Raw genomic sequence first — 17,406 nt, 5'->3', positions numbered from 1 at the left:
GTGAGAATCATCTGATGTAGCCTGGATTGTTATTTTCTCTTTTAAGCTGCACAATAGGAATGCCAAGGCTAGTTTCTCTGCCTTTGAGCTGTATTATGCTTTTAGAACCCCTCCCCTTTAGAATTAAAGGACCTGGGAAGCCATAAAAGACAAAGCCATCACTAAACATATGTTTCCTTTTGATCTGTTGCAAATGACAAAAGTGCACATTACAAAAGATCAAAAAGCATGTGAACACCTCTCCTCTGTTTCCAAGACTCATTGTTTTGAAGGCAGGAGGCTCACAATGAGACTTGGGGAGGTGAAGTCATGCCTTGTTGCTAGAAACTGATGTGCAGTGGCCGCTCACCTTTCTGACGTGCTTACAGGGCTGCCAGATGATTGACTTGATAAACATGTTGCCTCGGGTTTTTTGTTTTGTTTTGTTAAATTCCTGGTAGCTGACCTAAATATCCTGAGGTTGTGATGCGACCGAAATACATGACAGCTTTGAATGAGCTGTTCTGAAATCTAGGGCCAATCACTGTCAAAGTGGACCGAGAAACCAAGACTAAATCCTGCCCAAGCAGCAGTGTGGGGGTGGAGGCAACGTAGCAGGCCCTCCCGGCCAGAGCTGACTGGGAGCAGCCTTGTGTGGATTTCTCCATGTGGTCATGTGTTTTGGTCTTTCCCTCATAAACACCATCTCTTTTTAGTCGAAAAGCCAATATTTGTTAAGGAGTAGAACACTATTATTTACCCCAGTTCTTTGCTCTCCCTTGTGCCTTACTTACCACAGTAGGCTGATAGGTACATCAGCCCACCTCTGAGTGGTATGGTAATGAAGCCAGCCTCACTCACCCCTGCCGTCACACATTCTTTTTTTTTTTTTTTTTTTTTTTTTTTTGAGACGGAGTCTTGCTCTGTCGCCAGGCTGGAGTGCAGTGGCACAATCTCGGCTCACTGCAAGCTCCGCCTCCAGGTTCAAGCGATTCTCCTGCCTCAGCCATCCAAGTAGCTGGGATTACAGGCACATGCCACCACGCCTGGCTACTTTTTGTATTTTTAGTAGAGATACGGTTTCACCATGTTGGGCAGGCTGGTCTCTAACTTCTGACCTCAGGTGATCTGCTTGCCTTGGCCTCCCAAAGTGCTGGGATTATAGGCATGAGCCATCGCACCCGGCCCATCACACACTCTGAGTAAAGCCAAGGGGTGTACTTGTTGATTTTTCCTGCAAGCCCAGCTGTATGCTTTGCACATGATTGCCTTTTAACCTCACAGCAACCCTCTAAGATGTGTTTCATTGCTTCTGTTTTCTAGTAGGGAAATGTGGTGTGGCCACAAACTAGTGAGGATGCAAGGACTTGAACCCAAGTCAGATGGCTCCAGGGTCTTTCCTGAGACACACTCTCCCAGGCTCTTTCCTGGAGCAAGGAGTGTGAGCCTGAGGAGACTTCAGTGGGGCACGTGGAAGGTGGCCGAGTGCTGTGATTTCTTCCTTCACAGACCAGATATTATTTTATAACAGGAACAGTAAGCTAGGCCTCCGTGCCTCAACCTTCTTAGACTTTACCGTTGATGAATTGCTGTGTCTCAGGAGCTGCTGGCCAGACTGGCTTAGTTTTTAATTTGTGCAGCGTCATTGAGGTATGGGTGGCAGGTCTCAAAAGATGATGTTTTGAGCCTCACTTGTGTTCTGAGAGAGCTCCGATTGTGTGTTGGGCTCTGTGGTTGCCTGTGAATGTGCAAAATATTTTTAATGCCAGGTATTATAGAATGTAGAAATGCAGCTTGGAGGAACAATTCCAGTTGGAATCCCAGATTCGTAAATTTGGTCTCTTGGCAGCCAGATTGCACTTTCCAGAGCTCAGGAAGATATAAAAGTTGACACTTTTATGTAGATTTATGTGGAGTGTGGCTGAATTACCAATGCTTTTGTAGCTATAACTTTGAATTGCCTGACTTTTGTATTAAAAACAATGGTGCATTAACATAGGCGTTGGCTTATTTGAAAAGCAGGCCAAAGGAAAAGCCTTTAACTTTTTATTTGACTTCTGTGGTGGTCTCCCTAAGGAGTCTTACCAGCTGGTGCTATCCCACAACTTGTGGGCAGATGTGAGCAACAGGAAGCCCCACCCCACAGACACAGGGCTCCCCCTTGGAGTTGCAGGCAGAGTTCCGTCTTGAATTTGGGTGCTGTGGGGCAGATTCTCATGGATGATCTTTAAACATTTATTTGTTCAACAACTATTTTATGGGAAGGGATGAACTCATGTTGTATCAAGAAAAACTGTATGCATGTCTGACTTCAAAATAGGAAGTTTATTACACAAATTTATTATGTAGATTTTCCAAGTCAGACAACTACTTGGAGGCACATTAAATGATTTAAAATTTAGATAGTAAAATCAACCACTTATTACCAGTGAATAGCATTATGCGTGCATAATAGAGTTTCAGAATTTTGTCTGCCTGCAACCCCAGACTTGACATGTCTCTCCTCTGGTTGGTCTCCGAGTTGGTAGAAGACTTGGTGGTCGCATCATGCAGCATTCCTGTGTGCACTGCAAGTCATGCTTAATGGAGATAGGGCTACCCCCGATGGAGAAAGGCAACTCACTTAACCACCTCCATGTTTCCACTTTTGCTCATTGATGTTTAACATGTTATCAGTATGTACAGAATGGCCACCAGAGAGTTGTTTGATTGATGCTTCTTTAATCACCCTGTGATTATAGACTCAAACCGAAGAAATCTGAACTCACAGATTAAGGTTTCTCCACTTTGGCGCTATTGATTGACATGTGGGACTGGCTGATAATTTTGTTCTGGGGACTGTCTTGTTCACTATAGGTTTTTAAAGCAGCATCCGTGGCCTCTATCCACTAGATGCTAGTAGCACACACACAACATACACACCCCAGTTGTGACAAACAAAAATGTCTCCAGTCATTGCTAGATGGTCTCTGGGGAACAAAATTTTCCCGGTTGAGCACTCTTCCTTTAGAGAAGGGAAGAAAGGACTATTAACATCACCTCTGTGGGTACTGAAACCCCTAGAAGACCCTTGTCTACAGAACTGGGTTTTGAATAGGCACTTCCCAGTGAAAATATGAAAATAGACTCTTGATTTCTAGCCAGTTGACTAAAACAAAAGCTTTTCAGCAGTTTAATTTCAGAAAGATGGCTTTGATTATTTTGATTAAGATAAAGCATTAGGAGACTCAAAATAGCTGTTTTTGTTTTGCTTTGTTTTAATGAGCAAATCAGGGAAGGTTCCAGAGGGCTCTGTGACTTTCAGGAGATGTATTTCTAAGTGGTGTCTGTCCCCAACCGTGTTTATGATCCTTGTGAGACTGAACTCCTGGTGAGCCTTGCAAGTGTCTATTCTGGCATTTCTTCATGGAGTGGACGTTACTGAGGGTTGGTCGGTGGCTGGGCCCTGTATGCAGCAGATGGGAATAAAAGGGACAGGAGCACAGTGTCTTCCTCAGGGCACTCCCGGCCTCCTCTGGGCAGGTGAGTCACACACTTCAGTTAGACGGAACTTAATGAGTGCTGTGAATATGCCTGGAAATGAAACCGCCAGTGATTGGAATAATGGTTTTTATTGGTTAATGGTTAGTGGTTAATTGGTTAGTGGTTAATGAAAACCACTGGAGCAGTGGTTTTCAAGCTGTACTCTTTTAGCAGTTGAGGTTGCTTTTTCTTCAAATGACATGTACAGAAATGTAATATAAATAAAATAGATCAGACCCAAATTTGAAGCCAGGGTGAAAGCAGGGGCCTGTAATTCCCCACCCCTCCCTTTACCTCAGAGCTGACACTTCCAAAGAGAATGCCCTTTCGTTACAGGTTTGACCAAAAGTAGGCTAATGCTTGGTTGGATGAAGATCAGGTTTTTCCTGACTAGATCTATCCTTTTTTTTTTTTTTTTTTCCTGAGACAGAGTCTTGCTCTGTTGTCCAGGCTGGAGTACAGTGGCATGATCTCAGCTCACTGCAAGCTGCGCCTCCTGGGTTCACGCCCTTCTCCTGCCTCAGCCTCCCGAGTAGCTGGGACTACAGGTGCCCGCCACCATTCCTGGCTAATTTTTTTTTTTTTTTTAGCAGAGACAGGGTTTCACCATGTTAGCGAGGAATGGTCTCAATCTACTGACCTTGTGATCCCCCTGCCTCGGCCTCCCAAAGTGCTGGGATTATAGGCATGAGCCACTGCGCCCGGCCCTTTTTTCACTTTAGGTAAAAGTGATTTTCAGAACCATCAACCTAGATGAAGATAACAATGCTGTTTCACTGCTGTGTAATTTTTACTCTCACTCTAGGAAGCAGATTCATGGGCTTAGAGAAAAAAATACATACTTGTATATTTTATATACATGTGTATATATAAAATATGTTGTATATATGTTACATATATAATATATATTATGTGTTATATATTTACTAAAAGAATTTTGATATTATGAACAACTCCATAGAAAAATTGAGAAAAGAAAGTATTGAACCTCTATCCCTTAGATTTAACAATTCTCATTATTTTCTCAAAATTATTTCACACACTTTTTAAACCTCTAGTGGGTAAAGATTTTTTAAAAATAAAAAGATATATCCACAATGACCAAGTCTAGGAATATTTTTACCATACTACCTCCACCCCTTACCCACATCCCCTATCCCAGTTCATCTTGGGGACAACAGTGTAATAATTTGAATTTTGTGGTGACACCTACATGAAGGAATCAAATTTGATTCAACATCAGTAGTTCCTATCTCTATCTAGTTTATTCTTCCTTCAGCAACAGTTTTGGGTGCCTCAATGTGCCAGGACCTGAGCGTACAACAATGAGCAAAATGAAATAGACCAAACATAGCTCCTGCCCTGGGTTTTGTTAACAGTGGAAGTTTTTAAGTTCCTTGTCTAGAAAACTGAGGAAAACAAGTTCTGTGCCATGCTAGCTGGAGGGGTAGCTGGGGAGGAAAAGATGATGGATGAGGATGAATTTGGAGGTTTTGGGGAGCAAGCCCATTGGCAGAGTGCTGGTTAGGTTCTTGAGTTGGTGAAGATCTTTGTGCACGACACCCCTGTAGACATCTGTGAAGCTGGAAGCCAGAGCAGGCTGCGTCGTATGCATGGCTCAGAAATTATGGCTTTTGTGTTGTGGAAGCTGGCCTAGGTGGACAGCTACAAGGTGGGCAAAGCCCTTTGACTGGCTGGTGGTTCACTAGTTGCCTTGAAGTGAGAAGGTAGAGCCAATAATCAGAGTTGAGTTATTTTCCCTTCAAAAGAATTGCTTTCTAATAGTTATTACTCTGCTATTTTTATAAAACAGCACAAAAAAGGACTCAAGAGTCTTACATAAGAAAAATAACCCACTGGGGGCACAGATGTTTACCTGACACCCTGCTTAGTTCCTACCACACGCCCAAAGTCGGGGTTTGAAGCTGTCTCATTTATTCATCTTAAGGAAGACTGAATTGTTTGCACTTTTGGTAAAAGTATGCCTTCTATCAAAAGTTTATTACAAGGCGTGGTGGCACACACCTGTAGTCCCAGCTACTGGGGAGGCTGAGGAGGGAGGGTCATTTGAGCCCAGGAGTTCGAGACTACAGTGAGGCACAATCACACACCGCTGCACTTCAGCCTTGGCGACAGAGCAAGACTTCTGTCTCTTAAAAATAAAGAAGTCTGTTACAAACGGAGTCATTTGAAACATTCCCTCCCATCATTCATTTCTGTATTAATCAGTTTTTGAAGTTAAAGAGCACTAGAAAAGAAACGTGACAGTGTAGAGGTTTTATGCTTATTTGACTTTATCAACTGTAAATTCTGTTTTTAAGAATTCTATAACAAATGTGTTTTTAGGACAGAAAGTAAATTTTGGGAACCTTTGATTTAGGCTTGGAAATATAAACCAAGTGGTTTCTTACTAAGTTTAATGTTTTTAATTGTTCTTCCTAAGTAAACAACAGCCTGATTCACATAATGGAATAAATGGAATATACGAGTCTAAAGGAGCCACTAGGCCCCAGTTTTATGTGGAAACACAAGATGTATTTTCAAATGAGGATCATACTGAGGCAGGCAGATTCCTCTTGAATTTTGTGATTGCTTTCAAAATGAACTACATTTGTGAATAAGCATCAGGCCCCCAGTGTATGTTTGTGCTGACAAAAATGTTAATACCCAATTTTGTACAATGTAGTTCACTTGTTAGTGCCATAGATGAGTGGGCAGGAGGTGTGCAAAAGACTTGAAGTTGAGTTTCTCATTGAACATGCTTTCAGAAAGTTGTAGGTGGCATTTCAATAACATCTCTTTCCAGAATAAATTGTGGTTCTCCTTACTTTACAAACTGGTGAAAATATTTTGAGCTGGTAAATATTTTTGTGATTTCATTACTTTTCAAAAAATTCAGTTGCAAGCCTGATGCATGCATGGCTGGGGGGATGTTTATAATGGCCTGTACATTATTTTTCTTCTTTGTTGGCAGGAAATAACTACGTGTTTGCCAGATTACTACAAGTGGACTCAGTATCTCTTTATTAAACTGTATGAGGCTGGGCTGGCCTATCAAAAGGAGGTAAGTTAAAATTAGCTGGACTTTTAAAATTCAGTGAATCTCTTTAGGATACATCATTGTAGTAGCAGTGAAAATGAACGCTACCTCAAGTTCATAAAATCAGTCACAGCAGACCCAGAAGGTAACTACTTCCTACTTAAGTTTAGTGTCATCAAGACAGGGTCTGGGCTTCTTTTACCCTTGAATTCTTACCACATAACCTATTGTCTGGTTCCTGTAATGAGAACAAGGAGAGGGCATAAGAAGAAAGAACACAGGCTTCTCAAATCCTAGCTCAGCTCCCTGTCACAGCTGTGTGAACAGCTGGGTAACTTAACCTCTAGGAAACATGGTTTTGTATCTGCTAAATGGGAATGGGGACATTTTCCTTGTGGGGTACTATGGTTTAGATGTCCCCTCCAAAACCCATGTTGAAATTTAATTGCCATTGTGATGGGTTTAAGAAGAGGAACCTTTAAGAAGTGAATGGGTCATGACAGCCCTGTCCTAATAAGTGGATTAATGTTATTATTGTGGGAATGAGCTCCCAATAAAAGGATGAGTTCAGCCAAATTCTCTGTGTATGTGTGTCATACTCTCACTTGCTATTCTACTTACTGCTATGGGAAAATGCAGCACAGAGGCCCTTGCAGATGTTGGCACCATGCTCTTGGACTTCCTGACCTCCAGAATCAGCCAAATAAACTTCTATCAATAAATTACCCAGTCTGTGGTATTCTATTACAGTAGCAGAAAATGGATGAAGACACAGGGTTCTTGGAAAGATTAAAGGTAATAGTTAAAGAACAGCTATCACAGTGGCCTCCTGAGAAATGGAAGTGTTCGTTATGGTGGGAGCTCAATAATGGTAGGTAAGACTTGGAATGGTGGGAGATGAGGCAAGAGCATCATAGTGTGGCCTAGAACTGCCCAGGATGATAGCCACTAGCCACATGTGGTTGCTTAAATTTAAGTTTAAAGTAATTAAAATTAAATAGTATTTAAAAAGTCAGAGCTGGGCACAGTGGCTCACACCTGTAATCCCAGCACTTTGGGAGATTGACGCAGGAGGATTGCTTGAGGCCAGGAGTTCAAGACCAGCCTGGGAAACACAGTGAGACCCTGTCTCTACAAAAAGTAGGAAAAAATTAGTCCCAGTTACTCAAGACGGTGAGGTAAGAGGCTCCCTTGAGCCCATCAACCTACTGGGGTAAGGCAAAAGGAGAGGAAAGAGCTGAGGTAAAAAATAGTGTTTTATTCCTTAACAAATATTGGCTTTTTGACTAAAAAGAGATGGTGTTTATGAGGAAAAGACCAAAACACATGACCAGATGGAGAAATCCACACTAGGCTGCTCCCAGTCAGCTCTGGCTGGGAGGACCTGCTAGGTTGCCTCCACCCCCACACTGCTGCTTGGTCAGGATTTAGTCTTGGTTTTTTTCCAGGTAGATCTCTGTCTTAGTTGGTTTGTACTGCTACAGTAGTGCCAAGACCATCTTGGTCAGGGAGACCCTAACCCAGCAGCGCTAGAGGAATTAAACACACACACACACACACACACACACACACACACACACACACACACACACACACAGAAATATAGAGGTGTGAAGTGGGAAATCAGGGGTCTCACAGCCTTCAGAGCTGAGAGCCCCGAACAGAAATTTACCCACATATTTATTAACAGCAAGGCAGTCATTAGCATTGTTTCTATAGATATTAAATTAACTAAAAGTATCCCTTATGGGAAAGGAAGGGATGGGCCAAATTAAAGGAATAGGTTGGGCTAGTTAACTGCAGCAGGAGCATGTTCTTAAGGCACAGACTGCTCATGCTATTGTTTGTGGCTTAAGAATGCCTTTAAGCGGTTTTCCGCCCTGGGCAGGCCAGGTGTTCCTTGCCCTCATTCCGGTAAACCCACAACCTTCCAGTGTGGGCTTCATGGCCATCATGAACATGTCACAGTGTTGCGGAGATTTTGTTTATGGCCAGTTTTGGGGCCAGTTTATGGCCAGATTTTGGGGGCTTGTTCCCAACACAATAGAATACTTGAGACTGGTATTTTAACAGTTTTAAACAGAATTTAAACAGCAGAAATGTATTTCCTCATAGTTTTGGAGGCTGGGAAGTCCAATATCAAGGTGCCAGCCTCTGGCAAGGGCCTTTTTGCTGCATCATCCTGCAGTGGAAGGTGAGAAGGCAAGAGAGAGGGAGAGTGTGAGGGAGGGAGCAAGGGGGAGCTTAACTCACTATTTTTTTTTTTTTTTTTGAGACAGAGTCTTGCTCTTGTTGCCCAGGTTGGAGCGCAATGGTGTGATCTCAGCTCACTGCAACCTCTGCCTCCCGGGTTCAAGCAATTCTCCTGCCTCAGCCTCCTGAGTAGCTGGGATTACAGGCATGCGCCACCACACCCAGCTAATTTTTGTAGTTTTAGTAGAGACAGGTTTCTCCATGTTGGTCAGACTGGTCTCAAACTCCCAAACTCAGGTGGTCTTCCTGCCTCAGCCTCCCAAAGTGCTGAGATTATAGGCATGAGCCACCATACCCAGCTGAACTCACTTTTATAACAAGCCCACTCTTGATAACTAACCCACACCCGTGCTAGCAACATCAATTTATTCATGAAAGCAGAGCCCTCATGACCTAATCACCTCTGAAATGTCCCACCTCTTAACACTGTTGCATTAGGGATTAAGTCTCCAACGCATGAACTTTGGGGGACACATTCAGACCATAGCAATGTCCTTTTATTGGATAGCTATTTTCAAATTGGCCTTAAAACAGAAAACATTGCTATTAGCATTCTATTTCTGTGGTTTATTTCAAAATACAAATTTTTGGAATAAACTTTATAAAGTTAACTGACTTTAGAAATATACTTTGTAAAGCATATTTAACCAAAATAACTCAGGTAAATGAACATTTAGGAATAGTATTTGAGCAGAGCATTACTAAACATAGCTGGAGTGTTTTAAGTCTTTTGTTCTTAACAAGCACTGTCCACCAAATGTTCAGTTCTATTGCAAAAAGAATCTGCTGTTGCTTTCACAAAACAAAAGTATTTTCAGCTGCAAATATGAACATAAAGACCTCTACTTGGCAGAAAATTAATTTCACCTTTTGAAAAACATTTTCTTAAAACTCTTTTTAAAAAAGTTTTATTCCGTGGATGTAGTTTTAGAGGGTTTTGTTTTTGGGGGGGTTTTTAAATTGATATATCATAGTTGTACATACTTTACATGTGATATTTGATACATGTATACAGTGTGTCATGATCAAATCAGGGTAATTGGGATATCCATCACCTCAAACATTTATCTTTCTTTGTGTTGGAAATGATTACATTTCTTCTAGCTATTTTGAAACATACAATAAATTATTGTTAACTGTAATTTCCCTACTATATTATCAAATGCTAGAACATATTCCTTTTATCTAACTGTGTTTTTGTACCCATTAACCATTGTCTTTTTATCCCCCCCTCTCTCCCCTTCCTTTCCCAGCCCCTGGCAGCCACCATTCTACACTCTACATCCATGAGATACACTTTTTTAAGCTCTCACATATGAGTGAGAACATTTGATATTTGTAATTTCTATGCCTGGCTTATGTCACATGGTACCCTCCAGTTCCATTCATATTACTGTAAATTAGAGGATTTTATTCTTTTTTATGGCCAAATAATATTCCATAGTGTGTATAGACCACATTTTAAAAATCCATTAATCCACTGATGGACACTTGGGTTGATTGATATCTTGGCTATTGTGAATAGTGCCACAATAAGCATAGGAGTGCAGATATCTCTTCGGTAATACTGATTTCAATTCCTTTGGATATATACCCAGCAGTGGGATTGCTGAATCATGTGGTAGTTTTGTTTTTAATTTTACAAGGAACCGCCTTACTGTTTTTCATACAGTGTATGAGGGTTCCCCTTTCTCCATATTCTCACCAGCATCTGTTACTCCATCTTTTAATAGAAGCCATTTTAACTGAGTGAAATTATGTTTCATTGTGGTTTTGATTTGTACTTCCCTGATGATTAATGATATTAAACATTTTTTTTGTATACCTTTTAGCCATTTGTATGTCTTTTTTTTTGAGAAATGTCTATACAGGTCTTTTGCCTATTTTCTAATTGGAGTATTTGGATTTTTGTTTGTTTTTTGCTATTGAGTTATTTGGATTCCTTATATATTCTGGTTATTAATCTCTTGTCAGATGAATAATTTGTGAATATTTTTTCCCCTTCTGTAGGCTATCTCTTCACTCTTAATTGTTTCCTTTGCTGTGCAGAAGCTTTTTTGCTTGATATAATCCCATTTGTCTGTTTTTGCTTTTATTGCTTGTGCTTTTGTGGTCTTACCCAAAAAAAAAAATTTGTCCAAGCCAATGTCCTGTAGTGTTTCCCTAATGTTTTATTCTAGTAGTTTCATAGTTTTCGGTCTTATATTTAAGTCTTTAATCTATTTTGAGTTTATTTTTTATATGGTGAAAAATGAGGATTTAGTTTCATTCCTCTGTATATGGATATCCAGTTTTCCCAGCAACATTTATTAAAGAGACTGTCTTTTCCCCAGTGTATGTTCTTAGAACCTTTGTCAAAAATGAGTTGACTGTAAGTACATGGATTTATATTTGGGTTCTCTGTTTCGTTTCATTGGTCTGTCTCCTTTTATGCTAGTACCATGCTTTTTGGGTTACAATAGTTTTTTAGTATAATTTGAAATCAGGTAGTGTGATGCTTTCAGCTTTGTTCTGTTTTTGCTCAGGATTGCTTTGGCTATTCAGGGTCTTTTGTGGTTCCATACAGATTTTAGTGTTGTTTTTTCTATTTCTGTAAAGAATGTCATTGATATTTTGATAGGGATTGCTTTGAATCTGTAGATCACTTTGTGTAGTTTGTGCATTTTAACAATATTCTTCCAATCCATGAACATAGTATATTTTTGCATTTTTTGTTTGTCCTTTTCAGTTACTATCATCAATGTTTTGTAGTTTTCCTTAGAGATCTTTAACCTTGCTTAAATTTACTCCTAGGTATTTTATTTGTAACTCTTATAAATGGGATTACTTTCTTGATTTCTTTTTCAGATTGATCATTGTTAACATACAGAAATGCTGCTGATTTCTGTGTGTTGATTTTGTATCCTGCAACTTTACTAAATTCATTTATCAAGTCTAAGTTTTTTGGTTGGAATCTTTAGGTTTTTCTAAATATAAAATCATGTTGTCTGCAAACAAGAATAATTTGACTTCTTCCTTTCCAGTTTAGTTGCCATTTATTTCTTTCTCTTGCCTAATTGCCCTGGTTAGGACTTCCAGTACTATGTTGAATAAAAGTGATGAAAGTGGTAATCCTTGTCTTGTTCCAGATCTTAGTGGAAAGGCTTTCAATTTTTTCCCATTCAGTGTGATACTAGCTATAGGCTTGTCATATATAGTCTTTATCATGTTGAGGTGTGTTCCTACTATACCCGATTTGTTGAGGTTTTTTTTTTTTTTTATCATGAAGGATGTTGAATTTTATTGAATGCTTTTTTAGCATCTGTGGAAATTATGTGTTCGGAAATTATGTGTCCTTGATTCTGTCATATGACATGACATTTATTGATTTCTGTATGTTGAACCATCCTTGCATCCCTGGGATGAATCCGTTGATCATGGTGAATGATCTTTTTAATGTGTTGTTGAATTCTGTTTACTACTATTTTGTTGAGGATTTTTGCATCTCTATTTATGAGGGATATTGGCCTATAGTTTTCTTTTTTGTTATGTCTTTGTCTGGTTTAGATATCAGGGTAATGCTGGCTTTATAGAATGAGTTTGGAAGAATTCCCTCTTTCTGGAAGAGTTTGAGAAGAATGGGTATTAGTTTTCTTTAAATGGTAGAATTCAGCAGTGAATCCATCAGGTCTTGGTCTTTTCTTTGATGGAAGACTTTATATTACTGCTTTGAACTCATGACTTGTTCTATTCAGGTTTTCAATTACTTCGTGGTTCGATCTTGGTAGGTTGTGTGTGTGTCCAGGAATTCATCCATTTCTTCTAGGTTTTCCCATTTGTTGATGTATAGTTGTTCATAATAGTCTGTAATGATCCTTTGTATTTCTATGGTAAAAGTTTTAATGTTTCTTTTTCTGTCTGTGATTTTATTTATTTGGCTCTTTTTTTCCTAGTCTAGGTAAAAGTTTGTTGATTTTGTGTGAGTTTTCAAAAACCAAGTTTTTTATTTTGTTGGCCTTTTCCTTTTCTTTTTTTTAGTCTCAATTTCATTTATTTCTACTCTGATCTTTATTATTTCATTCCTTCTACTAATTTTGAGTTTGGTTTGTTCTTGCTTTTCTAGTTCCTTGTGCATTTTTTATCTGGAGTTGCTTATCTGGAATCCTCTTGATCTCTCTTCAAAGTTCTTTTTCCTGTATGGTACTTGTTGATTATCAGTCTTGTGCTGGTATTTAGCCTTGGATGGTGGATATAGTTATTAATGGTTTATTATGCTGGGACATTCTAGGGAATGAGGATGAGTCCCCTAATTTATGAGTCTGTCTTTAGCTGTCTACATGAATTTAATAGCAGCTGGTGATGGTGCTAATTTACCCACTAGGTAAAGCTAAGTTTGCAGCATGGCCTTGGCTTCAGGAAGCATACTGAAAGAATTGCTACACACTGGCACCTCTTCCACGGTACCTCCTTGTGGCTTTGGAATGTGGTGACAGTAACAAACGGTAGCCTTGTGGGCTACCCCTGGACTCAGTCCAAATTCAGGCCCATTCTGGATGGAATAGAGCAAGATTGATTTTGAGAGCTAGATACTTTATAAGACCTATGTGATGTTCCTTAGTTAAGCATGCTTTGTGAAGAAAGAAGCTAACAGACCTTGAAAAAAATCAATACCCTAAAATATATATTTTACTAGCCTTCTGGAACCTGAAGCTGACAGTATATTCAGAAAAGGTCTTTGATAGTTTAAAAAAAAAAAAAAAAAAAAAAACAAAGAAAAGAAAAGCAGAGCTTGAGGAGAGAGAGGCGGGGAAAACAATGGAGAGTAGCCAAGGGCCGGAGGAGTGATACGCTGGCCAAGAGACAAAAGCATGCTGATGGTGGGTGTGATCTAGAAGGGACAGGCACCCTGTGTGAAGGGTGAGGCAGGGAGGCAAGGCAAGGAGGATCTGAGGGAAGAGGAGGAATGGTAACAATGAGATGAGAGGCGTGAGGGTTTGGAACAGTAGGGCTGGCTGGGGCAGCAAGCACCACAGCTGCTGTGTCACAGATTGGAAAGCTGATAAACACAAAATTAGGAGAATACTGCCCACATGATCCCCAAGGGAGCCCGAAGTCACCTACACCTCCAAGAGCCTAATGGCAAAGAAGAGTAGAGAGGAGACAAAAATCCCTGCTCCCACTGATCACTGTGCAGATTTGACCCTTTATGAACATGGCTCCTTTGTGTTTGTAATTGTGTTATGAGGTGCATTTTTAAAATGCTTCCTAAATGCTTCCCACAAGTCACTCAAGCAAAAAATATTAGTCCTAATGTTTAACCCTTTAATACGTGGGGAAATTACCTTATTTGGAATGTCCAATTCTGTGGTATTCCCAGATAACTATTGTGAGGGAAGCAGTGGGTAAAATCGACCCAGAGCTCAGTGTGTTTGCAGGTGTTTTAGTGATTTCAGTGTTAATTTAAGGTTCATTTCAATACAGGCTTGACTTTATTTTACAAATAAGGCTAGTTAACTACAAAGGAACATGGAATTGGCTTCAGTAGGTGATAGACAGCATAAATGCCAACCAGGGAAATGAATAGAGTCAGTGAAGTTGCCCAGAAATTATATCCTATTCATAAGACTGTTCTTGCTTAAAAATCAGCATGTTCATCCAAGTAAATGTTCAAAATGTGGAAATCCAGGATTGCTGGATGAGGGCAGCTATTGATAGAGACAGTTGTCCAAGAGAGGAGACCTGAGCAAAGGGATTTAGGAAGCAACTCCAGGGCTTCAAGGGGTTGCAGGTGCTGTGCTCCCTGAGCCTGAGGGCCCTGGATTTTGACAACTCCTAATTTAACCACTTTTGGAAAGTCTGAGCCTGAATCTGCAACTCTGTGGCTGAGGTGGATTGGAGTTCTGGAAAGAAATCATGTGGATTCTCACAGATGATGCATCTTTCGAGACACTATTTCTTTTGGTGTTTTTCCCCTTCCCCCCAAGTCTTTCATGAGGGGGATAAATTGCCTTTGTGTTTTGCTTTTCTTTTCTTTCATTCGATGCCTGGGTTTTATTATGATGTGCAAACCTCTTAGGAGCACACCTTCCTCACTGTATTTTGTAACCTAGAGCCTGAGAGATGCCAGGCCATGTGGGAAATGTTGATAAGAAAATACAGTCCTATTTGTTCTTGCAATCTGCAGTACCAAGTGTTCACTTCTTCCAAATCCTCTGAGGCTTGCCAGGGACAAGAGGCAGAGGTGGAGGGATATACGGTACTCTTTGTCTACCTTTCTTTTATATTTCATACAGTTTTAGTTGTGCATGGGTTGTCTGGAGTGGGGAGATGCCTCTTGAATGAACTGTCTACATTACTAAGCAGTACTTGGTCCTTTCTTTCTACCTGTTATTTTAAGTGGAACCCTTCCAGAACCTGCGTACCCTGTGGGTAGAAATGTAAGTTGCTATAGCCATTATGGAAAACAGCATGGAGGTTCCTCAGAAAATGAAAAATGGAACTACCATATGATCCAGCAATCCCACTTCTGGGAGTATATCCAAAGGAACTGAAATCAGTGTGTCGGAGGGATATCTGTACACCCATGTTAACTGCAGTGCTATTCACAGTAGCCAAGATATGGAATCAACCTAAGTGTCCATCAACAGACAAATGAATAAAGAAAATGTGGAGTATATACACAATGGAATAGTATTCAGCTTCAAAAAACAGTAAAATTCTGTCATTTGGGAATGACAGGGATGAATCTAGAAGACATTGTGCTAAGTGAAATAATCCAGGCACAGAAAGGCAAATATCATGTGATCTCACTTTTATGTGGAATCCTAAAAAACATTGAATTCATAGAAGTAGAGAGTAGAATGATGGTTACCAGAGGCTGGAGGGGTAGGGGTGGAGCAAGGGAATGGGAAGTTACTGTCAGGAGTACAAAGTTTCAGCTGGACTGCAGGAATACATTTGGAGATCTACTGCACAGGAGGGTGACTCTAGTCAGTCATAATGTTTTGTATATTTCAAGATAACTGAAAGAGTAAATTTATCACCACAAAAAATGTTAAGTAAGTGAGGTGATGGGTATTTTAATTGCTTAATTATTCTACATTGTGTACATATATCAAAATATCACACTGTATTCCATAAATACAATTATGATTTGTCAATAATTGTTTTAAAAGAAATAATTAAGACTGGGTGTGGTGACTCACTCCTGTAATCCCAGCACTTTGGGAGACTGAAGCAGGCAGTTCACCTGAGGTCAGGAGTTCGAGACCAGCCTGGCCAACACGGTGAAACCCTGTCTCTACTAAAAATACAAAAATTAGCTGGGCATGGTGGTGGGCGCCTAGAGTCCCTGCTACTCGGGAGGCTGAGGCAGGAGAATCACTTGAACCCAGGAGGCGGAGGTTGCAGTGAGCTGAGATTGTGCCACTGCACCCCTGCCTGGATGACAGAGTGAAACCCTGTCTCAAAAAAAAAAAAAAAAAAAAAAAAGTGAAACCCTGTCTCAAAAAAAAAAAAAAAAAAAAAAAAAAAAGAAGCAGCAGCAGCAGCAGAAATAATTAAGTGGTACCCTTCTCTCCAACCCCGTAATACAGGCAGGGATAATAGATAAGGAAATGGACCTTTGGTTCATTAAAGTTTTTAGGTCTAAGGTACTTTTGTCCCATATTTTGTCTCTATGTGCTTGTTAAGTCAAGTCTTTTGGGAACCCTATCTTAGAAGGGAAACAAATGCATGTCTTTCCCACCCAACTCTAGAATTCACATACTTAAATTTTCCAATGGGGGTACTGCTTCTAGTTGTAAAATCTCAGCCCACAAATTACAACCCACAGATGGGTTAGCCTCCCCTCACCCCTACTTTTTATGTAACTTTTAGACATGTCTCTGGATCAGTCAGGGTCCCAGCAGGAAAGAGAGAGCACACCCAAAAGGAGTAATTGAAGATAATTTCATGAAGGACTATTTGTGTGGAGTTCAGGGAAACTCAGAAGGGACGGCAATGCGTTTGACCCTGGCAGCAGAAGGATGCCTTTGCTGCCTGTAGGCTGCAGGGGCAACGTTAGGGAGCAGTTAATAGAACCTGGGAGAGCAGTAGCTTTAGCAGTAGGAGAGACCTGCCCAAGAGAGGTGATGACCTTCACTAGAGGCACATGACCCCTGCCAGCCCATGGCCAGGAAGCAGCCAGTATGCCTGTCATTGGTTGAACCCAACCAGAAGATAAGGGTCCAAGGGAATGCAGGTCACAGAGGTCAACTTCTTGGGCCACAGATCAGGGCAGGAAGAGGGTCTGGAGGGGCAAATGGGTAATAGTGAACACAATCTCTTATTAGAATTGCTTATTAAAAATTTTACGGCTAGGCCTGGTGGCTCACGCCTGTAATCCCAGTACTTTGGGAGGCCGAGGCAGGTGGATCACCTGAGTTCAAGAGTTCTAGACCAGCCTGACCAATATAGTGAAATCTCATCTCTACTAAAAATACAAAATTAGCTGGGCCTGATGGTACATGCCTGTAATCCCAGCTACCCAGGAGGCTGAGGCAGGAGAATTGCTTGAACCCAGGAGGTGGAGGTTGCAGTGAGCCAAGATCGCAACCATTGCAATCCAGCCTGGGCAATAAGAGCAAAACTCT

At 40.6% G+C, this 17,406-nt stretch overlaps 1 protein-coding gene across 2 annotated transcripts in view; it reads left to right on the top strand.

Moving 5' to 3' along the window:
- LARS2 (leucyl-tRNA synthetase 2, mitochondrial) overlaps positions 1-17,406 on the top strand; it is a 171,736-nt gene that overhangs the window by 54,470 nt on the left and 99,860 nt on the right. For both annotated transcript variants that reach the window (XM_032161828.2, XM_032161829.2), the window contains exon 6: positions 6,476-6,565. In XM_032161828.2, the coding sequence (XP_032017719.1) occupies positions 6,476-6,565 (90 nt within the window). The remainder of the gene's footprint in view (positions 1-6,475; positions 6,566-17,406) is intronic.

Source organism: Hylobates moloch, unplaced genomic scaffold (assembly GCF_009828535.3).
Source record: "Hylobates moloch isolate HMO894 unplaced genomic scaffold, HMol_V3 SCAFFOLD_8, whole genome shotgun sequence".
Lineage (NCBI taxonomy): Eukaryota > Metazoa > Chordata > Mammalia > Primates > Hylobatidae > Hylobates > Hylobates moloch.
This window is presented reverse-complemented; position numbering and strand designations above follow the sequence as displayed.